Source organism: Strigops habroptila, chromosome 3 (genome assembly GCF_004027225.2).
Source record: "Strigops habroptila isolate Jane chromosome 3, bStrHab1.2.pri, whole genome shotgun sequence".
NCBI lineage: Eukaryota > Metazoa > Chordata > Aves > Psittaciformes > Psittacidae > Strigops > Strigops habroptila.
Genome location: NC_044279.2, coordinates 67004532 through 67029408, shown reverse-complemented (window position 1 = coordinate 67029408; position 24877 = coordinate 67004532). Strand labels below are relative to the sequence as shown.

The 24877-nt window shown below is 39.3% G+C and overlaps 1 protein-coding gene across 6 annotated transcripts in view; it reads left to right on the top strand.

The window, feature by feature from the left end:
- CAPRIN2 (caprin family member 2) overlaps positions 1-24656 on the top strand; it is a 35564-nt gene extending 10908 nt beyond the window's left edge. For 3 of the 6 annotated variants that reach the window (XM_030480097.1, XM_030480095.1, XM_030480096.1), the window contains exons 6-20: positions 971-1053; positions 3065-3226; positions 3704-3747; positions 5254-6099; positions 11189-11320; positions 11520-11607; positions 12305-12360; positions 12981-13091; positions 14776-14886; positions 15511-15663; positions 18577-18760; positions 20132-20317; positions 21417-21517; positions 22229-22295; positions 23739-24656. In XM_030480097.1, the coding sequence (XP_030335957.1) occupies positions 971-1053; positions 3065-3226; positions 3704-3747; positions 5254-6099; positions 11189-11320; positions 11520-11607; positions 12305-12360; positions 12981-13091; positions 14776-14886; positions 15511-15663; positions 18577-18760; positions 20132-20317; positions 21417-21517; positions 22229-22295; positions 23739-24307 (2893 nt within the window). In that variant the 3' untranslated portion in view covers positions 24308-24656. The remainder of the gene's footprint in view (positions 1-970; positions 1054-3064; positions 3227-3703; positions 3748-5253; positions 6100-11188; positions 11321-11519; positions 11608-12304; positions 12361-12980; positions 13092-14775; positions 14887-15510; positions 15664-18576; positions 18761-20131; positions 20318-21416; positions 21518-22228; positions 22296-23738) is intronic. The other 3 variants (XM_030480100.1, XM_030480098.1, XM_030480101.1) reach the window with 3 other exon arrangements.
- The last annotated feature ends 221 nt before the right edge of the window (positions 24657-24877 follow it).

Sequence of the window (24877 nt, the reverse complement as noted above, 5' to 3'; positions counted from 1 at the left end):
GCTTTCTTGAGGTCTCACTGTTCATGGATTGAAAGTGCAGTAAATGCAGAACTGTTCTACATTCCATTTGCATGGTGATCCAGGTGTGCTGCTTTATTCCAGGGAAGGTAAGGTGGTACTCCAGAGGCTCTCTTGCTATTATCTTCAAAGTAATTTTAAAAAATTTGACTGAAGTTTTTGGTACCTCTGCAGTGTATGTCATACATCTTGAGGTAGCGGCATGTCAACAGATGTAATATGTCAGTACTAACTTGGCACCATTTCTGTACTACAATGGCTAATGCTTAGCATGACAGCCTGTCTGTTTTTAAGATAGTATAGTAAGGATTGTACTTAAATATGGAAAAGTAGTTATTAGGTGGCAGGTTAAAATACTTCATGGATAAGAGTACTTCCATATTCAAACATGACTTCCTAAAACTTCTAATCACTTGTTATGCTAAACTGGCCTAATCTTTGCTCTTAAATTAACTTCTAAAGAACAGCTGCTTGTAAAAAGCTACACAATAGTCTCTTATCCCAGTGAAATAACTTTATTTCTAGCTTTCTCTCATTGTATTACATTTCCGCAAGAAGCACAATCCTTTCCTTTGGGATTGTAAACTTCACATGGTAGATTTCCAAATCTATTGTCTGGTGGGGGCAGAGGGGCAGGAGCTGTTGATTGCCCCTGCACATGTGCATCCAATAAACAAGGCAATTGACTGCTTAAAGAGCAATTGTTTCCCTGTCTAGGAGTCCTGGCTTGGAGTGAAGGTCATATGGCTCTTTAATGTGTCTTAATCACATCTTACATTTGCTAGGTTAAATTGTGTATAAATACAGATAAATCAGTACTGGATAATGGATTTAGGGTTCCCTTCAGTGGGAAGGCTAAACATTAGTCTCTCTTCAAAGGAAGGCTGTTGGACTATTGTAATACTTGGATCTCGGCTATGATTCTACCTAGTAAAACTGTCATTTGTTTTAGTGTTGAAGACCAGATGGAGCAATCATCTCTCTACTTCTGGGACCTTCTAGAAGGAAGTGAGAAACCTGTGGTTGGAACAACATGTGAGTGTCTCATCTAGAGAAATAACTTAGAAATCTGAAATTTATGTGCGAATTAAAACATCTTGAAACCAGTGGAATATACATGGAAGGTGACTGAATTTTAAGCCCTTTCAACTGCTATAGAATCATAGAATCGTTAGGGTTGGAAAGGACCTTAAGATCATTTAGATCCAACCCTCCTGCCATGGGCAGGACAGCTCGCACTAAACCACTGCTATGTGTTAACTTGGTTATCCAAGGGTGAACTGCTGGTTGCTTCAAGTTCTGTTTAAGTACAGATCAACAACAATACAGCATGCTGTCTTTTTCCAGGTAAAGACTTACTCTCCCTCCAATGTACTCGCGCCTTTTTGAGGAATAACGATGGTAGTAATTCAAAAGCTGATGCACAAATACCTTAGAGAACTAGCAGGGGGGACCTTTTTGGATAGTTATGTGCAAATGGGTTAAGATGGGAACACTGTTCCCAGCCATGAAATGCTTAGTTGAGTAGACTGATGTGTTTTACAAAGCTTCATTGCCCCAGGCTGAAGGTCCCACAGCACTGAATATTCTCTCTTGTAGGAATTTGAGGCTCATACCTGTTGTCTGACTACAGTGCAGGAAGGATACTAAGGCAGGATAGTCATTAATGGAACTTGCTGTGTTCTCTAATCATGCACAGTGCATACTTGGACCTGCTGCAAGTGTCCTCACTTTTCAAGTACAACAGTCTGTGGGACTCTACATGTTTTCTTCTATCTCTGGCTTAGTTTCAACAACCATGGTTGTAAGCCAACATACACATTTTATGTTCCTATTTAGAACATGCTAAAGAAATGTGAAGAAAGCCTTTCCTATTGCAAACAGACCCCGCTTGTCCCATTTACTGCAATCTTGTAATGGCTGTATGGCAGTATCTTTAGTGTGTAATTGACAATATTGTTGAAACTGTTGGACCAGAGCACTAGTGTATCCGATCTAATTTCCACATGCAGATAGCTGAGATGAAGACTAAGTGTTAATTCTTTTCATGTAGTTCTGGACAAACTGCAAGCTGGCCTTGTATTGTTACAGGCTGGTAACTTCAGCTTTGTGTCTGGTGACATAAACTGATACCCTAGTGATCTTGAACTCCAAACTTTTGTAGCTTTTTGGCTATAATCTAAACTTTTGTGGCTTTTTGTCAGTATCTCTATCCCTTTAGTGTCAGTCTTGCACAAGCTAAACTTCAGATAAAGTTGTTATGATTTCTTAGTAGCATTCATTGCCTTGGAAGACAATTTTCTATGTCCACGTTAAATTCAAGCTACAATTCTTGTTCACATGGTTGTCACTGGTAGAAGTGATCTCTCACTATTTTTCTTGTTCTTAAGGCTGCTGTGTCTCTAGCTCCTCTGAAACAATTTCTAGTATTACTTCTGAGGCCTTACGCTCTGTGCTGCTGTCTTTTTTGCGTAAAGGGGAAAACTAGACCTTAGAGTATACAGTTAAGTTTTTCTTTTCCAGAACTTCAGAGGGTTCAGTTCAGTCTGGAACAGTCTCTTGCTCCCCATCCCCTGCTTGTTTCTGCAGTTCTTCACTTTTTGGTCTGAGGCTTAATATCTTATCACTGGGAAGAGGGTGTTGTAGGGCAGTTGCATAGTGATTTTGTTTAGCTTTACCTTTGCTGCAGTCTGTACAACATGCTTTTAGTATCAGTGCTGGCTAGCTTATAGGGTAAACAAAGGGTAAATAAATCCCTTTCTAAGCATGTGGGAGACTAGGTAGCTCAGTGTTGACCTTGTGTGCATTTAAACACAAGCTGCAGCCTTAGCCTCTGGCTTGCAAATATGCTTTCAGCTATAATACATAAAGTAGTTTAACAAATACTTTACTAAAACACTTTATTGCTATAACTCAGTAAGATGTGTGAACTAGGAAAAGTTTGCAATTTATATAAAGGGAGGGAGTAGAGAGTCTTGATCTGTAATCTGAATGTCCCTTAACTTCAAATTTTAATATCCTAACTGCATGCATTTTTACTCTTCAGATAAACACATGAAGGACCTGTTATCCAAACTTCTGGACTCTCGCTACTTTGAAAGTATTCCGACACCTCGCACCACTGTGCCAGCAAAAGAAGTGGAAGAAGTCAATAGAAAGTCTGAGAGAACAAGACACATGTCAAAAGGAGAGCCTGTCAAAGAACCAGGTGGAATATTACAGGGTTCAGTTTCTGTGTCATTGTATTGGGATAAACTTGAACTGAGCACTGACTTTGCATAGCTTCAGACTAAATCTAATCCTGTGCTGTGGCTTATTTGCAATATAGCAGCTAAAATAGAACCTGGAAGGCTTTCAGCCCTATTCTGACAAATATTGTAGGAAAAAAAAGTCTAATTCATAATATATTTTTGTCATCTAAGCAAGTCTTCATGTTGAAGATGTGAGAATTGTCTGGTTTAGGGAATGTTACATATTACAATAACCAAATTAAAAATGCTACAAAATGTTTCTTAACTCCACAAATGTAAAACAAAATTAAAAGCTTGTCTAAAAATACCATGTTGAATGACAAGCTGAGCTTTAGCAATTGGCACTACTATTTGAGTAGAATTAAAGACTTGCTACTGTTTGTTCTGCCTTTCTGCATTTGATCAGTTGAAACAAATTAACATCCTTTCTCTAGAATCCATTATGGAGCTTATGAAGTCTGAAATACAGCCACAGGAGGTAAGATACTCCACTGCTAATTGCTTTCCTGTAGTATGTGATTTGTCAGAAACATAACAGCATTTCTGCAGCTTGTCTTAAACTTAAGAAGGGAGTCTGAACAGCAACTTAGGTATTGCTTTGGAATTTTTTGCTGACGTAGGAAGCATCGCTTTGGTTGGATTTCTATTTCTAAACCCAAATTTGTAGTTCCTCTGGGGTATTCTGGGATAAATTGGCCAGGATTACATGAAGTGGTATAGTACTCTAATACTCTGGTGTTTTCCTGAATAAACCAAAGCATCAGCCTTTAGAGTGGAAACAAACTGATCTTTTGTGTACTACAAAATAGAAAATACACACACCTACTAAAGCTGTCTCTAAAAGCTAAGCCTATTGCACTAAGCTTGATGCTGGTGGGGTTGCAAATGATGGTAGATCTTGTTCTGATTTGTTAGAAAAGTAGGGTCCTAACACAGACTTGTGTGCACAGGGATGTGTAGACATGTTTCAACAACCATTAAGTCATTGAAACATGTATGTCTATACATGTGGAACATGTATAGACATGTTTCAACAACTAAGTTGAAGTTAAGTACTCCAACTGGGAATAGCACAAAGCCCATTAAACTTCAAAATGTGGGGAGGGGTGTACTTTTGTAGCAGGGAATACTGGTTCTTGAAATGCTGAATCCTTATTTCTCAGGTATCCCATCAGAGGGTGTACCACTGAACAAGTTTTTGTAACCTGGTAACACTGTTACCTGACTTGAAAGGCTTATTCTGGTGACTTGTCAGAAGAAATCTCAGCCAGTGAGCCTTGTACTTTCTTAAGTTCATATATTTACTTCCTGTTCATGACAAAGTGGTAACTCAGGGAAACTTCAGGATGTATTCACTGAACTCAAGACTTACTGATAGCAAACATAGCCTGTCCAGTTGAAGTCTAGAGGTACCAAATCTGAGAATTTAGTGACTTTTTAGTATTTAAGCTCTCTTAAGGATGATCCTGATGAGGATCATCTTCCTTAAATCATCTTAAGGAAGATGATTTCATCTCTCTTAAGGATGATGAAATTCAAAGATTCAAATCTTTGAATCTCCCACTCAAAGATTTTTGTGGGAGATGGTGCTGCTATGCTTAGCAGAATGTCTGCTAATATAGTAGCACAGCATTTTAGATGCTTGAGAGCTATGTTTATAGAAATTACAGTTGAACCTGATATTGTCACTGGCTAGGAATATCAGTTAGCATTGAGGATAATAGATTCACTCAGCTCAAGTATGTATCACTTGTGCTGCTCAGGACTGTTTCAAGCTTCGCTGGCATGCCAAACAAAGCTAGTCTGCAGTGTTGTAGGATAAAGGCATGGCCGTCCATATAGTTTCTACAGCTGGTACTTAAAACTGTCTAGGCTCTGCTTTTAGTCAGAAATTTTCGGTAGCTGGGTGACCTAACTTAACTGACCTGAACTGTAGTAGCAAAATGTTTTCTTGGGAGCCATTAAGTTTCTCTGGTCTATATAGTTTCTCAACAGGCGTTATTTGCCTGAAGCAGAATACTCTGTCAAGAAGAAGCCGGAAGAGCCAAAATCTTGGGAAGCTGAGTGTGCTAGAAAGCAAGACCCTCCAAAGTCCTGGGAAATGCTTGTTGATACTGAAGAGCAGGAACAGAAGCAGAAACAAGAGACCTTAAAGCCTTGGGAAGCTCGTGTTAGGCAGCAAGAACCAAAAAGACCAGATTCTCCAAAGCCTTGGGAAATTCGTGTCAAAGAAGAGGGACAGAAGCGTGAGTCTACAAAGCCCTGGGAGACCCGTGTTGAGGAGGAAGAACAGAAGAAGCAGGAAGCTCCAAAGGCATGGGTAGCACGTGTCCGAGAGGAGCAGGAGTCCCCCAGACCTTGGGTAGCAAAGGCTAGGGAAGAGCAGGACCAGAAGAAACAGGAAACACCTAAACCATGGGTAGCAAAAGCTAGGGAAGAGCAGGAACAGAAAAAGCAGGAGTCCCCAAAACCTTGGGTAACCAAAGTTAAGGAAGAACCAGAACAAAAGCAGGAATCTCTAAAACCTTGGGTAACCCAAACTAGGGAGCAGCCAGAACAAAAGAAGCCAGAAACCGTGAAACCATGGGAAATGCCTGTTAGGGAAGAGCCAGAGCAAAAGAAGCAGGAGCCTGTGAAGGCTTGGGCTGCACGTGTTAGGGAGGAGCCAGAACAAAAGAAGCAGGAGACTCCGGAGGCTTGGGAAAAAGCTGACAGGCAGCAGCAAGTGTCGTCACAGCAGTTACAGAACCCTCCGAAGCCCTGGGGAGCTGCCAATATTGGGCCAAAGGAGCAGATGGGGCCAAAGAAGTTTGATATGGAACCCAAAGAAGTGAGTTGGCATATGTAGTATTACCTGTCATAAGCTTTTGACACTAGTGTATTGGACTAAAGCTATCTGTTAGCAGAGGCTTTACAAGGTGCATTTTGTAGGCCTTTATTTAGTGCTATTGAATTCTTGGGGAAAACAATTCTGGCAGCTAAACTTTATATTGGAATAGCAAGATGGTCTGCTTTGCTTTTTACATCAACACAGTATTGCTGTGTTTGAGCCTTGAATAACTGCTTTATGCAGAAGACAGAAGAATTGACTTAGTTCATCCCTAGTTACTGGCTCTGTTCACCCTTATGCGTACAAAGCAGGTATGACTCAGCCAGGAATCACACTGTCTGTGGCTGCATGCAGATAGCACTTCAGTAATTTTTTTAGGCTTTTGATTAAAATAGCTGCTGATTCAAGAGTGATCTAGCATCTAGATCAAGGAATAGCAACTGTGCAGGGGCTTATGTATGTATTTCCAGATGAATGCATAAACCATCCTGCTGTCCTGGGGAGTCTTAACAGTAGAATAGTTTTAGAAATGTAAAATGAAAGCTACTGTAAGCAGTGCTTACAGCTGAGCAGGCTGCTAGCCTCTGCTTACATTACCTTTCTCACCTGTGCTCAGGTCGTAACAATTCTAACTCTAAAAACAGGTAACTGAACTCTTTGTCTACCATGTTATATCAGTAAGAGCAGTGTTCAAGCTAGAGTGAGACTTCAGGAAGGAAAGTTAAGCAATTTTGTGTACAGTGTTGTCTACACTACTGTCTTCTTTCTGCGAGAAAGCAGAAATCAGTTCATTTCATATTACTCATAGCAAATGATTAAGCCTAAATCTTGTCAATAAACTTGGCATAACTGAGAAATGGATGTTCTTGTGCCTAGAAGCGGGACCGCAAACTGAAGGTTGAACACGAGATTAAGAGAGTATGTAACATGCAGCACTGGGTAACAAAATGGGATTAAGGTCTTTGATTCATCTTTACACTTGAGCTGAGTAGAATCTGTTCACTGGTGGTACAGGTGTAAAACCTGGTGGCCTCACTGAGTAATTCTGAGCACAAGCAGGTGTTGTGCACCCAACTGTGTAGTATTACTGAAACAATCTGAAGTATTGGAATAATTTCAAGCACTTTAAGATGCCTTGGATTTTCTGGTGTCAGATTACCTGAAAGCTTAAATGCAAGTTGCTTGCATGAACTCATATTTCTATATAGGATGGGCAGATGGATGGCTTAAGTGGTAAACAAAACTTTGATGCGGTAAGGAAAACTTACGAGAGAACTTGCCTGGAGAAACTTGCAAACTGCCTAAGAATCCTTGTAATGTGCAGGTGTGCATGTCAGCAAAACTGAACTAAATGAAACGCTGGAGTGTGAGGTTGCTTAAGATGGGTTGCTGAATTAAGTAAACAAAGCATATTTCAAGTATTCAGACTTTGGTTTACATAGACCATAGTGAAACACCAGCTGGCTTTATTTTTGCTTAGTAGTTATTGACAAATCCAATATCAAAAGTGTATTGACTAAATAGAAAATAGTGTACTGTCAGCCTAGCTAGCTTCCATAACCAGTGTTTAAGAAAATTAAGATATCTTCCACTTATCAGGTACATACAAAACACAATTAAAAATAATGATAAACTTTTTAAATAAGGAAATTTCACTTGCCTTTGCTTATATGAAGAAAGAAGAGGCAATGCAGTGCTATAGCTGGATCCATTTTGCTCCCAAGGAGAATCTATAAATGACCTTATGCAGGGATCTAGGTGTGGTAGATTAAAGGCCTATGTCACTGCTGCTGCCCTCTGGAGCTGAAATTAACCTTTCCTTGCTCCCCGAAATAACTTAGAGCCATGAGATCTTTTAATAAACTACTAGGTTTTGAGATCTTGAAATATGCTTAGCTAATTTAATGTACCACAAGGTGCAATACTTTAGAAGTTGAGCTGATGTGCAGGCCTGTTAAATTGTTACTTTTTAAATGTTTGTGCAACCTGTGGATCATTAAACTTGATTAGAGCTGAATTTGTGGCCTGCTATGTGAAAGCAAAACAGTTTGGCTTGTGCTGTCATCCAGTATCATTGAATTGGTATCTACTGTGAATGCTGCTCTGAGTAGGAAGCAAATGTTGGTTGTGTATCTACATGGCAAAGCTGGCGCTCACTGTTGAAATTACAGTTTAGGTATCGCCATTCCAGCAATCTTGGTACTCCACAGCTAACAAACCTAAGGAAGAATTGAGGTATCAGAGTGAAGTTTTGCTAGTATGTGGGGTGGCTGAAATATATGTTGGTGTTATGCATAAGTAGACCTTCAGTCTCTAAAATTCAAGCTTTAACAGGAGTGCCTAGTATATTGGCACTCTGACTAGTAAAATTCCAGAGTGAGCACTGTACCTTTACATTGGTTTGCAATGACTTACCAGCTCCTAAAACAAATTCTGAGTATTTCAACTCCATTTTTAGTCAGTTCTCTAGACATATGCTGAACCAGTTGTTGCTGAATCTATTAGAAGTGTTCAAGCTAGGTTTCAGAAACATATTATGACAAATTAGATCTTAAACTTATCAGTGCTGTGTAAAACTGACTTGATTGTTGCTTGAAACACTGATGTTAAGTGGTCTCAGGATGTGTAAGTTTTGATGTGAGCTGGACTAACAGGTTACTATACTCAGAATCTGCCACCAGCTTGTAATGACTTCCAGAAACATCTAACTGTAGGCTAGAAAGAATTGGTTTAAAACTGTCTTAAGGATGTCAACTACTTGCTCTTTCTCAAAGTATCTCTTCCTATAAAGGCATAAAATCTGAAATACTTTTAACTTCCTGGAACTTTTTCGTGCGTGTTCTTGTATTGCACTTGATTACTCTAGTTTTGAACACTTAAGTACCAGCAAAATAGCAAATCAATGAGGTAACTTCAGTATAGCTACTTTGGGCTGGTGTATTTTAATATATGTAGGAACTGGAAGGTAACTTCTACCAGATAGAGAGTCGCAGTGTTTTAATCCTGGCTTAAAGCCCTAATCGTACGTGTAACCCTGTATGCTTGCTCTTCTAGTTGAAGAATGCTGCCAGGATAATGCACAAGCATATGAGCTGGGGAAGGAGATGAAGAGACTTAACAAATTGTAAAAGCATACAGAAGATTGTAATATCTTTGCAATCACAAGTGAAACTGCAGTTTCTGCTGCTTCCATCCTGTTAAGGCTGTTTTTACTTGTGTTTAACATACAAGTCTAACTTACATTACTAGTGGACAATCTTAATAGCTACAGACACTGCCAGACTTGACCTGGTTAGGTGGCTTAACAGCAAGAAACTTGTTATCAGTTTGCAAAACTACAGAACCAGTTTAGTTGTGTACTTGGGTCTTAGTAAACTGCAGTAAAGAAGAGAGTAGTAGAACAGTTTACCCGTAATGGATTTACCGTGACAGCAAGTGTCTTAAGTCTGCTTATAAGTGGGCTAATAAAGTGATGAACAGGAAGATTCAGGTTCCTAGTAACTTAATATATAATTTGCTGAGATTTAACTTTATTCAACTGTGTCTTTTTTCCTGCAGTTAGATCCTTAATAGCTTTAGTGTCTCTTCATTAATGAAAACTATACAGCAATATAAACTTGTATAGTCAGCAGCTAAAGGTAGTGCATGTGCATCAGAAAGTCTGAGTAGTACAAAGATGGCGCTCTTAGCTCTAGGAAGAAGTAAAACTTCCCATAGCTCAACAAGTGGCTGTTGTGTGGACCACAAATACTAGGAATGAAGTCCTCCAGAGATAATGCGCTGCATGTACATGGATTATGCTTTGTGAAGCTCGCTAAACCCTGCAAGCTTCTTCCATGTCCGTGTTACTGGAAATTCTGCAAATGGTAGGGATTAGTTTCAGGTAACTGCTGAAGACATGCAAGAGTAGTTTGGGGTTTGTTGTTCTAAAATTGGACAAAGAGCATTCTGTCAATTTGTTTTGAATTTATGATGAATGTCATGACACATACCCTTCTGCCATATAGTCTTCTAATGAACTCGTACAAATTCTGAACTGCTATATAGTATATCATAGTAATCTCCTATGAGAAAGACAGATGTTTATCTGTAGGAAAGTAAAGGCTTTCATATGTTCCTGTGTCTCAACATTTGAGCCAGTTGAAATAATGCAGCTATTTAATGTCTTCAGAGTTGCCTCTCTCTAGCTGCAGAGACAAAAATAAGAGAAGCAAAGCTTTAGAGAATCACTAAAAATAATGGGTTTAAAATACTTGTAACAAGCCTACCACTTCCCCAAGATTCTTTCAAAAGACATGTTAGGCTATCTAGTCAGTCTGATATTACTGTCACTCTGTAAATAACAGGGCTTCTGCTATTTAAAGAGTTTACTGTCATGATTTTTCTGGTACCTTAAACTTGAATCTCTGACAAAACATTTTCCTCTTTTAAAGTGAAGTGAGAACAAGTTGTGATGAACTGTTAAGGGACCATCTGAAACAATCAAAGAATACTAAGTTCCTACAGAAGTAAATATTTAGCCACAAAGTCAGGCTCTCATGTGGGAGTACAAGTTTGAAAAGTTTAATGTAATACTTCCTGCAGCAGCTGGTGCATTAAGAGTATCCAGCTCATTAGTGGAAGCACCTTGGTCTAATCCTGAGTAACCTGCTTGCAATATATCTCTTAGGTGCAGTTTCTTCAGAATGTCTGGAAATGCCATCCTAGTTAAAGATCTGTACTTACTGGTGTGGGTTCTACTGGGAGGGGGGAGTATGTTTTAAACCTTGAGTGATGCAGCTTTGAATTTTAAGCTTGTTCTGGTCTTCAACCTGGGTGTGTGGGTTTCCTAACGATGCACTAAATGCAGGCAACTTACTGTCTTCTTGTACACTTGACTGTATGAAGCTGAATGAGGTGAATTAATATTGTGGCAGCAGTAAGCTGCTGTTTATTTAATGAAGTGAAAGCTTGATTCAGGAAATATCAATAACAGCAGAGAATTCCATGGCCCATGGTGTCTGACACCTATAGGTTGCTTGGAAGTATATTGGATAAGACACCTTGTCTCGCTTCCAGTATTAGATTCAATGTATTTTCTTTTTATTAGGTGCCTAAACCTGTACATCAGCCAGCTGCAGAATTTTGCTCTACTTCAACTCTTCCAAAAGATCCAGTGTTGAGAAGGGAAAAACTTCAGGATCTGATGACTCAGATACAGGGGACTTACAACTTCATGCAAGTATGTGGTTTTTTTTCCTCTGCTGTTGTAGCACACAGCTCCAATTCCTACTGGGTTAGGGAAAACAGTGCTGACAATGTGTGTTTGCACTGAATGAATCTAACTCTAATTAGCTAACAGCAACTTGTCAGATGAGAATGCTTTATATCTGGAGTTTAATTCTTTTTTTTCTCTCAACTGATGATCCTTTTTGCAAAAGGAGTCCATTCTAGATTTTGATAAAGCTTCACCAAGTGCCATTGGTTCATCCCAACAACCTTCAGTTACTCCAGCAAGTAGTCCTGCAGGTAGGTAATACTGTGAATGTAAATTGTATGTAAGACTTTTGCAAATGCTAACAGGATTTGGTTGGGCTGTAGATCAGTAGGCCTGGTGAAGACAACTTGTCTAATTATAAAAAAATACTAATGTCTGATCAATAAAATAAAAAAGGCAGCTCAAACCACTTACCTGCTTATTTGTTGCTGGAGGTGGGTTAAAGTTGGTGTATCTGCCTGGAAGTGGGATGCTTGTGTAAACACTGAGTGGCCTATGCATCTGAACCTAGCAGCAGAATTGACATGCTGTATCTGTAACAAACTTGTCTAGATGTGGTGTATATAAACACAAGCTGTGAATGAGCTCAGGACAAAGCAGTTTTCTGGCTACACCTGGAAAATTGGAACTTGTTAAGAAACTCTTTGGGTGGCTCTTGGGCTGTGAAACAAAATTAGCTAGTTTATTACACTTTTTTAATATGGAAAGTGGGTATCTTTTGTGGTAGAAGCATTTTTATCATTGAATACTTTTTCCTCTTTTAGAAAAAAGAAAAGCTTTCAATGGGGTATAGTTTACTGATGCTTCTTCTAAATATTTGCAGTGCACACTTGAAATAGCATGCATTTTCATACACCAAATGCTTTCAAAATGTAGATCTGCACACTGAAACTGCATGTAGTATTTGAATTTAAAAGTAAATGTTACTTAACATATTATTTTTTACAGCTTCAAAAGAACAGAAACTGCCAAGTCAGAATGACTTTCTTCAACAGCCCCTTCAAGTAAGTTGAAGTAAGGACTGTCCTGAAGAGGCAGAACTGTAGCTGTGAAATGACATAGAGGTTATTCACTAGAACAGACTTAGTACTTCAGTTGCTTTTCTTGTTGTCAGTAGTTTTGTAACAAATTTCATGTAGCTTACAAACCTAAGATCACTCAAATGCTGACAAAGTTGGCTGCTCTTCTGCTTGAAAAGCAGCAACAAATGTTTGAAATTTCTTGCAGTAAAAAGTATGTTGAAGACATGCTGAAATAGTTTGAATACTTAACCCGTAGACTCAAGTCATAGCTAATAGTTGTGTGCCAAAGAACACGCTGTTTCTTTCTTAGATAGTGCATGTATTCATCTTTGAGATCTCCACTTATGCCAAAAATAGTGTGTCAGGCTTTGGCAGCCATGCTTACATGAACCTTAAATTCACTTACTGTGCTTGAATACATTGCTGCTTTGGCTTTTAAATAGGTTTCCTTGCCATGAACAAGAATTCCTAAGAAACTTAGATCACTGTTCAAAGCACTTCAGCTCATTCTGAGGTTTACTTGAAAATGCCCAGAGTGTGAGTTTCAGTGAAACCAGACATTTAAGATAATATTTTAAAACTTTCTTTTCTTTTCTTGCAAGGCTGCTGCTTCATCCATTGCACTGCATGGTTCAAATACTTCCCTAGCATCTGCTGATCAGACTCTTTCTGGCTCTGAAACTGAAGACTTGGTGACACCACAGACACCGCAGGTAATATACCCTGGGCTTCACTGGCATTCAGAAATCTCTGTGATAGCCAGCCCTAGCAAAAGCTGTGGTGGCACCTCTCCCGGAACAACATGGAGGGACAGAATGGGAGTAACAGCAACAGTATGGCTTGCATGCTGGAATACGTGAAGATGGTTGGGAAAGTTTTCCTATGCCACATGAATGCAAAGCAAGCAGTCTGCCCCTTGAAATGGGAAGGGTGTGGGGTGAAGAAATGCAGGCTAGAGTGATGCATATTCTTGTGGGAACATGCGAGCAGCATGAGTATTTGTTTTGGTTACAGTGTAGAATACTCCCTCTAATAACATAGAGGATGTGTAAATTGGGATAATGTCATGAAACAGCAGACTTCTGTGTAAGCTGTGTACGGCTGAGATGTGCTCTCTTGAGCAGTAACTGAAGAAATACTGACTTGCTAATGTTTTCAGCCAAGACCTTAGATTTTGTGTTAGCTGTACCTGTGTGCAGTTAAGTCTTCAACGAGCATTCAGCTATTGTTTAGAGCCACAAATAGTGTTTCACTTTATGCAACTCACTGTCTTAAAGACCTCTTGCTAAGGGTGGTGCTGTCTTCAGAAACACAGCTGGCTTGCTTTCCCATTAGACTCTCTAATACAGTGTATGTAGATTATAATGGGGAAATGTTCATGCTTTTAAAATGTTTTTGCTGATGTACATGCCACCAGTATACTGTGCATGTAGCATTTACTCTATTCCTTAATATACTGTATAGGTGAATATAACAGTCTTGATGTGAATATTAGTCTTGCTGTCCCTTGAATCAGCAGTTTTGGCCTGGTTCTTGACACTTTCTCTCACTTAGTGTCAGGAGACTTCTTGTGCTGACAAGGATTTTATATGACAAATAATTTTACTGTTCAATATGCATTTGAAAGACATTGTGCTGTGCTATAATGTAGAACATGCTCTGAGTTTATTTCTAAACTTACTGTTCGGAATTAAGGTTGCTTGTGCCCAGCACCTCTAGTCCCTTGGGCTTGGAGTGTGGTGTCTTTTCCAGTTCTGCTTCTCATAGAAAGCAGTAGATGTGCTGAGACCAAACAAAGCTTAACCAGGGAATATCCTTCATGGTGACAGTGCACTCTCCTGGTATGCGAGTGCATACCACTTCTGATGCACCTGTGATGGTATACATAGTGAGAATGGAACTGGTAGCCGTTAGCCCTAGGCTGTGCATCTTAAGTGTAAGCAACTCTTAAACTTAGCATTATAGTGTGAGCTAACTAGGACATGAAGGTTTTGCAAAAGCAAACAAAGTTTGGCTCCGAAGCCTCGTTCAACAGAGCTTACCTGAAGCTTAACATCAGATATGTCCTTGTTTAATTCAAGAAGACACATGTGTGCCAGACTTCATTGTAGTAACTGGTTGAAGCAATCTACAGTTCTTAAAACTACCTGATTTTGTAGGGCTAGTTGTACAACCTGTTGTGTAAGAAGGGTAATCAGTCTGAAACTCTAATGCTAATTACTTGAAGTTTTTGGTTAAGATGACTATTTAGTACATCTACTTTGGACCTAATGTTTGTCATGGTCTTTCAAAATCCACTTGTTTCAACTTAGGCACTGGTATGTCATAGCTCTAATAGAAGTTTGTACTTTCTGCAGTACTTCTTGTAATAGCAGGTGCATGTATGGCTTCTTCTAGGCATCAGCATCGCTTTCTCAAGAGACTGAGAAATATACTTCCCAGCCACTGTATCAGACAAGTTCATGTATTTCTGAGCCCCTGATGCCTAAAAAGATTGAAATTGCCCAGGTAAGCTGTCACAAATATAGGTGGTTTGGTAAATATATCAGTTGCTGAAATGTCTAAAGCCTTATATTCCTTTGGCATCTGATTCCTATAAATGTTAGTATTCTAAATTAACACTTCACTTTGCTGTCTGCACAGATGAGGCTTAATGCTGGTTAATACTTGGTCTGGACAACTCAGCATTGTGTCTAATCTGGAACTTTGAGAGGGGAAAATAATCAAACCCTCTAAACTTCCTGAGTTCCTTTGGAAAAGATAAACTACTTTTAGTATCAGCCAGAGAATCATCTTCCAATAAATGGAAGAGAAGGCATTCTGTTTCCTTAGTGGTGGGGAAAAAATACCTAGTATTTCTTTTGTGAAATTATTACACTGAATGGTATGTATAGTAGCTCATAGGCACATTTCACTTAATCAGCAGAGACCGCAATAGAAGTACTGTTTGCTGAGGATGCACAGCAAGATTTGGAATTGTAAGCAAAAACTATTTTGTAGCTTTACTATGTCCAAATGTCATCCTGTAGAAACTGCTGACTTCTGTCAGTCTAGGCTTTAGAACAAATTAAATGCTCTGATACTGCCTGATAACTATCAAGTGACCTTTCATTACATTTATTCTTCCCCCAGGCCACTGTTCCCCTCCCAAGTGAGCCACAGTCACCATTGCCTACTTCAAGCACTTCCGCGACACCAGTACCACCAGCGCAAAGCTTTCAGTCTCCTCCAGCAAGCAGCAGTTCTGTCACAATAACAGCAGCTCCCTTTCAGGCTATGCAGACCGTAAGTGTGCAACATGAGGCCACAGAAGAGTGATTTACAATAATGCTGTTAACTTAGTCCTAATATTGGGGAACTGGATCCTCTTGATATAGTGTGGAACTTCATAGATCATTTTGATACAGAACAGATCCTGGTTTTGCTCTGCATAGTCCCCAGATCAAATAGTGGGATATATTAGTAGCCTCAAGGAACTAAGAGGGAGAAGTCAGACCTGAAATCAACAGATTTATAGCTGTGCCCCAAGGTAAAGTTGACTGTACTTAAACTGTTCTTAAGCATAGATTTTAAATAATAGACTGCAGAGGAAAGAGGGAATCTTCAAGTATAGCTGTTAGGACGAAGAGCTTTCTGAAGCCTGAACCTGTCTTGCTGCCTTTTAAACTGTTTGCTTTAGTGGGATAAAACTCAGACCACTTGAATCATGGAAAATGTGTCCTTTATACACCAGTGTAGCTCTTTATCCTATCTCGTTAACCAGGAATCAATATAGATGTCTGGGGAATAGTCCATACAGACTATATGTGGTGGTTTTTGCAAATAGATACTATTTTTTTTTTTCAGGCCATACATCATTACTAATGTTCTTTAATGTCACTAACATTGCTACTGCCTGGTAATCTGCAGTGCAGGCTTAGAGGGACTCAGAGAAAGGGTCTCCATTTAGTTGTTAATGTTTCCTTCCCTGTACTTGGTCTTATTTACTTCTCTGATACCTTCACAAGATGCTAGAGACCTTCATTTAATGTTCTTTCTCAAAAGCAAGCTTAAAAAGAAGTCACAGTCTCCATGTGCCACATAGGCATTCTCTGTTTCAACAAATGTCACAGTGCAATTCCACAACTTGCTGGATGATCTGCATCTTGCAGTACTGATGTACATAGTAGGATTTGGTGGAAGAAGATAGCTAATAGTGTTTTAAAGCACAGGATTTCACTAAAACATCTATGACACTCTGCTGTGGTCTGTAGAAAATCATACCATGACTTTTTCTCCTTGGTTTTTGGTATTTGTAGAAGAGGTTCAAGAACCACCTTCCTCAGAGGTACAGAATCAGTTACATATGAATAAGGGAAGTGATGGCAGAGAGGTGGTTCTTTCCAAGCCAGATCTATTTAAATAATGCTAAGTTGCTAGGTGGTGATTTTTCATGGAAGTGAGAAGTGGCAGCATTCTGTGATCATGGAACGATCACAGATCCAGAGTCTTTCTGGGGACCCAGTTTATAAGATAAGCATCTGTTAGGATGTAAGCATGGAGTCAGTCTCAGTCATTCAGATTATATCTGTACCTAGTGTCTGTGTTTGGAGTGCTTTTGATCTTAATGGTACCACTGAAAGTTCACTTGAATTAATGCTGTGGTGTTTTCAGAGATGTTAGATGTTGAATATTTCTCCTGGGACTTTTGGGTCAAACTGGCAAACATCTGTCACTAATTGCCAGGATGTTAATTCCTCTTCTAGTCATAGTAGTCTGTAACTGTGCAGTGCTTTCTTCTTCCCTATGTTGCTTAGATTCTCACAACTGACAGGAAAACATAGCCATTGGATTTCAGTAGATAGCCAGGAGGTAGATGGTTCCTTGCCAATAATGGTAGTACAGTGACAGTAATGGAAGCATCTGATTACATGTCCTCAGGTGTCTGAACATCTTACTGGTGCCATTGTGCTTATGGAAGCCTAAAGGCAGATACTACTTGTAGCCCTACTCTGTTATTAGAATTCCACCTGTAACCCTCACTGTAGGGAAAAGTAGACCACTTGCTACAAATACTTCAGGATTTGGGAGCTGACAGCCTGACTGCACAGTATCTTCAAATTTCTTCTTGAAACAGGATTGCTTCTGTTCACTTTGATCACTTCATCTGGTAAATTAAAAAAAAAAAAAATCTATTTGTGTTATAATGGTTCAAAACTTATACTCAACACTCCAGTATCATGAAGGGTTTCTGTGCTGTCTCCCTCTTAGAGACAGTACTTGATTTCTGGACCTTGTAAGAGGTGTTCATTTCCCATTTTAATTTTAGAGGCTTCTGCAAATGACAAGAATTGTGAAGCTGTTCCTTGCATCTAGCTATGCTTTTGCCCTGGTCTGTCTACAGACAGTTTATAGTCTTGGAAAATGGTCAGATGCACCTCTAGACTCTGGTATTGCTGCTGCTGACAGTTCTTTATGTAAAATTTGGATACTTTTACTCAAAACAGACTTCTTTGCTACTTGATCTTGGTTCTAGTTGCTTTTGACAATGTCAACTCTGGTAACTTTGGGTTATTGGCTATAAAGCAATACAGTCACTGGAGTGACTGAACTCTGGTTGATTAGGTTTAACTAACAGTATCTGCACACCATGCTTCTGCCCAGGCTGTAACATTAAAATTTGAATTACAAGACTGTTACTTAGGTTACATGTTTACTCTGCGAGAACTTAAAATGAGAGGAAAGTTGAGGCTCAGTTTACCGAAGCAGTGAAGGCTAATATAGTGGCTAGTAGTGTGGTATCAGGTTCCAAGATGTGTATAAAGACAATTTCTTCCCAGATGCGAATATCTATCTTGGTATAGGGTGTCCCAGCTTCATGTCAAAAGCTGTAGGATGGGTAGTCAGTGATTTTATAAGTGGATTTCCCATAGAAAGTAGCTTACTGTATGGTAGCTGTTCTGTTGTTCAAATACAGTACCTATGATCAATCAAGCTATGTTTCTTGGGTAGTAGCTACGTGAACAGGAGTAACTTCCATAAGCTCACTGAGAGGGGAAAAGGATGGGTTGAAGTACAATCTCCTTGATTTATTTCTAAGAAATGGGTGTTCTAGTAACTGATCTAGGGATATGAATTTAAACCACAGCATAACAGGGTGGTGGCATTAGGCAGAGACTTTAGCTGGTAGTGTTAAGCACTTGTCTTGAAATGTTGTAGGTATTTAAAGTGAATGCACCACTGCCTCCGCGTAAAGACCAGGAAATTAAGGAGGATTCTTCATATTCAGCAGGATATAACCAGAGTTTCTCTACAGCGAGTACACAGACTCCTCCTCAATGCCAGTTGCAGTCTTCTCATGTTGCAGAACAAACGCCTCTTTCACAAGAATCTCTGTCTTCAGGTGAGAACTGTATGTGTATCTGCTAGCAGTTTTAAAAGATATTTAGGTTCTAGTATTTTAATTCATTAACATGTGCTGTGAGTTATAACTCAGTGAAATTCTCTAATGCTGTTGTGTAGCACATGTTGACAATAGGGTTACATCAACCTAATCTCTGGTAACAGAGACAGCAGTGCTGGTTGTTGCTGAATGCTAAATGAAGTTGGGGTAGGTTTTCAGTCTGACCTAAGGAATACTAACCTTCTGATAGGTGGGGTCTTCAGCTGCCTTATTCAACACAAAGTGGACCTGCTTGATGTTGAGATATTGTACTTGTGAATTTATATAGCTGACATTAAATCTGAAATTAAACTAGTTCCTAAATACACCTGAAATATTTTCCAGGATGAAAGCAAGCTGACAACTAGGGGTCTGGATTTCTAAGACTAATCAAGTGACTCAAGGTCACGTAAAACTCTTGGGGTTTTGTCAGAGGAATCTTCATAGGAATTGTACTAGAAATAGACTGATACTGTGTGAAATCAGTGAGACATGAAGATTAAGAAGTCCAAAGAAAAAAATATAACAGGAAAGTATGCTTAGCTTGAATGCTCCTTCCCATCACCGAGACTACAGTTGATAAGCCTTCTATGCTGTTTTTTGATGGAACATCATGATTTTTATTCATCTTGTGCAGTGGCTCTATGCAGACTTCAGAAAAGGTTTTAGACTGTCACTGGATCAGTTTAAGCTTTCTGGATTGCTATAAAGCATGGACCTGTGGAAACACATTCATGGTTGCAAAGTCTGTATTTAAAGCTAACTACTCAATCACCCTGAGTGAAAAGCATTCTTGAATACCTGTTTGGAGTCGAACTGCTTGATAACACATGGTAGGAATGTATTTTGAAGAGACTGAACCCAAATATCTAGATTTCCACAGTTCTTACTGTTATCTAGATCAAGTTTGCTTCATCTCCTTGAAGGATATCAATGCTGAGGTTATGTAGTTTATCATAGACCACTGTAGTCTTTCACATAGAACCAACACTGTTCTACTAGTAAGTTCTTACTTGGGTGTTGATTTTATTCTAGCTTGGTTATTGATGCTGCTAGCAAGCTTGTTCTGATCTATGCAGCTGAATCTTGTAGAATGTATTAGAGACTTACAGTGACAGCCTGGGCTGTCTGCAGTATACTTCAGCAAGCATAGCACTCTACAGAACAAGTGAGAGGATGCCCACTTATTTGAAGTAATGAAGGGATGGGAAAACAGGACATTTTGAGCTGCTTAATCAGTCTCTGAACTTCCTAATGCTGCCCTTGCTTCCAGGTGTGGTAACTTCTTACAGTTAGAAAAGCTTTGAATTCATTTGTGCCTTCTGTTTTAAGCAGTGAATTATCAACCTGATGGAGCAGTTCCTGTTAGCAATGGTAGCCTTGCCTTTTATCCAGCACAGGCTAATGTTATTCCCAGACCGCCTCAGCCTTACCTTAACAGTCGTGGGTCTGTCAGAGGATCTGCTAGAGGTGGAAGGTCTCTGGCTAGTTCATATCGTTCCCCTGGTGGGTACAAAGGTATGTCTGTATTTGCTACCACCTTAAAAATCTAATGTAGTAACACTAGAACATGATTTAACGTGACATGACAGAGCCTTTTGAGTTATGAAAGTAGAAACTTTTCACTAATAGGTTATTAAATTAACTATATAGATTTTGCTTGCTATTTTATTTCCTATTCTGAACTTCCCCCCCCCCCTTTTATTCTTTCTCTTGTATTCTTTCTCTTGGCATCTGTCCTGCTAACATTCTGGGCATGTCTTCTCTTCAGATGGCACTAGTGGTATTTGCCCAAAACAAGATACTCTTTGCTTAGCACTGCTGGCTTTAATATTACCAGCAGAAACTGGGATGGGCGAGAGGTTCCCACTAGTGGAGAGAGCCCTTCTGCATTAATAACAAATTGAAGAGGTTTAAGAAGACTTCTTTGGTCTCTGCAAATCAGTTGCTATCTTGCTGCTAGCTGAAGTACTCTAGAAAGCTTCAGGTGACTTTAAGCAGATACTAACTTAAGGTTGTTGGTAGCTGTGGTCTGTTCCACTTCGGAAGGGTGCTTAATCTGCGATAGCTGTTTCATTTATTTGGCTGAGACTGCTCAATAGCTTGTAGCAACATGTACCAGGCAGTAAGTTGTACAGTTCTAACTTAACAGCAGTTGAGGATTTTATAGTGTCTGGTACTAAATGGCTTGCAGCTCCACTTTGGTAGTTAGTTTGATAGCTAAAGAGGCTAAATAGTAGCACATAAATGTATAACAGTAATAGCTAAGCATCTGCAATAGCAAAAGACAGTATTTCTTAATTCTGTGTTAAATCCTGTCTCTGGATCTAGCACATTTTTCAGCTATTCTTTGAAGTCCCATTAGTATCAAACGGGCAATTGTTACGGTCTGATGTTAATACTTTTAAGCATGTAATTTTGATATAGTAGTTCTGAGCAGCTAATGAAATGCTTTCTCTGGAGGAGAAGTGAGACTCTGCTGCAAATTCTGAATAGGAATAGATGTGTAATTGCATAATTTAATGCACATGGTAATTCCCAAAAGGGAGCTCTAGTTGTATTTTGGACTTGTACTGTAAACCAAATGATGAATATCAAATCAACTTTATTTGAACAGGTTTTGATGCTTACAGAGGCTCACCTTCAATAACTAATGGCAGCTATGGCCAGCTGCAGTTTCCTGGTAGAGATTATGCTGGAATGCCCTATTCTCAGAGGGTAAGTATTGACTTTGCTTCCAGTAGCCTTTTGAGCACTGTACAGGAGCTGAGTCTTCTACTGTATTTTTTCATTATCTTCACAAGTGAACTGTTCCTTACAAGGTAGAGGTTAGCTTTGTTTCCTGGACAAAACTCTGAAACAGTAGACAGCAGCTGAAATAGGAATTATATTAGACAGATAACATCTCTATCACATGTTGATTTTAGTCTGAAGGGAATCTCTGAAATGAAAACAGATGGCAAATAAGATGTGGTATGAGTATTTTACTATGGATCTTAAAGTTGGTGCTTAGTGCCTCCGTAATATAACGGAATGAGAATATAGTTGGGCAAAAATTCAAAAAAAACTATCTAAGAAAGCAAATGGTTCTGGTGGGAGGAGGGTCTTCAGCTTTGAAATGAAATACATTCTTCTGTACAGACTCATGGACTTCTAACAGACCTGAGATTTAAGGTATTGCTTGAACTGAACTGCATATAGTTCAGAAGCTAACTTGCTAGGAAGGGCATTGAAATAGCTCTTTAATTTCATACAAGCTGTTGTAAATTTTCTGTAAGTAAGGCTGTTTATCTACATCTTCTGAACTCCATCATTGTCTGTTCTAGAGCTTGAATTAATTGTGCAAATATAAAAATACTATATTTGTTAGCACCACTTGTTTTCAGATTTGCTTATAGCCATCTTCCTAACATTTCTGTTCTCTTTTAGGATGTTAATTACCAGCAGTGCTATAAACGAGGTGGGATAACTAGTGGTCCTCGTGCAAATTCAAGAGGTAAGGCTGTAACATTAGGTTCCCATCGGCACATGTATATGCTTGGGCGTAGCAGATGGAGTGTTACTGTGAATAGTGAGGAAAATGGTGTGCTGTCACTGATGAAGCTGGGTGTAAATTAATCAAGCTAGATGGGAGCTTAAATACTGTTCTTGGACAACATTGCATAGCAGCAGATTTAATGTTAGTATTCTCAACTTGGTGTCTTCACATGTCAAAGTTCTAACACAATGGTACCTTACTGAACTTTCTTCACAAATAAACTGATGAGGAAAACAGAGGGTGGTTCCAATGTTGCATATGGCTTCTCCCATTAATTGCATGGTCTCCCCTGCTTCTGGGTAAGCTATCAGGTCACAGAAACCTTGTAAGATAACTTTTTCTGTGAAAAATCGTTTGGGAACACAGCTTTACTCTGTAATTCCATGCTGGAGTACAAAACCTAAAGACATACATAGCACTCAAGGATTCAAGCATGAATAGCATGTATTTTGAAAAAGCTGTGAACAAGATGATTTAATCCTACTGCGTGTGCTGGAAAAAGCTGGACTTAGAATGCTATAGGTGAAAAATGACATGAATAGTAGTTGTAGATTGCTACTTTGAAGAATAAATGGAAATTATGGTATATCATTGGAAATTTTAGGACAAAGCAGACTCAATCTGAGGGAGGACTTGCAGAATATACTTCAGAAGAAAATTAACAGAAATATGAGATTGTGGTGAATTAACAGTTGACAGCCATACTTGTTAGGATATAGCAACTTTAGCTTTATTTGGTATCTTACGGTGTTCCTTTCTGGTGGAAATAACAGTGGTTTGCAGCTTGAGTGCAATTGCTTTCTAATTCTCAGATTTATTAATCTTTTCATTTTAGACCCTTTTAAACTTGGATATTTGAAAAGATAAAGAGCTTTATTTTGGGGAGTGGGGTGCAGAAAACTTACAAGCAATTCTAGTTCTTCAGACTTAAAATATTCTAGCATCATAAGTCAATAGGACCTAGGATGCAATTCCAGAACAGCAGTATTGAGGTAACTTGAAGTGCAAATTCAGACCTTGAAGGTGACTAAATGACTGGTTTTTCAGTAATTCCATTTTATATTCACTCAGAAGCTAGCATATGCTTTTTTTTAATGCTGATATATATATATGTAGAAATACTAGAGATAAAACTATTGCAAGCTACTGCCCTCTCCACTTAAAAGTATGAAAAGTAACTGTTCATAGTTAAATTATGGCCCATCTTGCTGAATGTAATTGTGATGAATGTAAACCAGCTTCAAAGTTCTATTCTCACTGGAGTCCTTTGGCAACTTGCTGTAGCTGAAAGACAGATCTGGTGCAAAGCTCATACATTTGCTGCTTAGGACTATGACTGCAGGTTTAAGGGTATCCTTCTGTTACAGTACTTACTTGTCATTGCTGATGATCTTTTAACAGCAGGGTGGAGTGATTCCTCCCAGGTGAGCAGTCCAGAACGAGACAATGAAACCTTTAACAGTGGGGACTCTGGGCAGGGAGACTCCCGCAGCATCACCCCTGTTGACATGCCAGTGACAAGCCAAGCTGCCACCATACTACCAGTGCACGTCTACCCCCTCCCACAGCAGATGAGAGTTGCCTTCTCTGCCGCTAGAACATCTAACCTGGCTCCTGGAACTCTAGACCAGCCAATTGTGTTTGATCTGTTGCTGAACAACCTTGGAGAAACTTTTGATATCCAGCTTGGTAGGTTCAACTGTCCAGTGAATGGTACATATGTCTTCATCTTCCACATGCTGAAACTGGCTGTAAATGTTCCCCTGTATGTGAATCTCATGAAGAATGAAGAGGTCCTAGTGTCAGCATATGCAAATGATGGGGCTCCTGATCATGAAACAGCTAGTAATCATGCAGTCCTGCAGCTGTTCCAAGGAGACCAAATCTGGTTGCGTCTGCATCGGGGAGCCATCTATGGAAGTAGCTGGAAATATTCCACCTTTTCGGGATACCTCCTTTATCAGGACTAAAATCCAGTGCGATGTTTACAGAAGAGCTGCTCCAAACACCTTGGTGGAGGGGGGTGGGACTAGCTTTGCACTTCTGACTTTATAGAAGATACGTGGTTCCATTATTGGGGGGAAATGATGGTCCTGTTGTGCAAGGTGAAATCATGGAGTTGGGGTATTGAATCAGCACTAATTTGGCACTTTATCAGTTGTGATGTAGCCTTGCTAGTAAAGCTGTGAATGTATATTGTTTGCACTTACCCTAAACTGTATTAATGTCCAGCTTACTACACTATTGATTGCCTCAAGTATGGGCTATTCACAATGCCTTGTTGTGCCTCAATAAAACAAGTTAATATGCATTTTAGTATTAACCTTGCCAGTGGTCTTTATTAAATATATCAAACTGAGCTTATTCCTGATGTGGTGTGGACATGCATATTACATAGAGCTGGTCTTCAGGTTTAAATAATTCAGGATAAACTGTGTAGTTTAAATGGGATTACTTGTTTGTTTAGTTCTTGCTTGATTCCATTCTTGAGTGTTCCCATGATCAAAATTAATTCAAGATTGTTCCATAGCTGCTCCCTT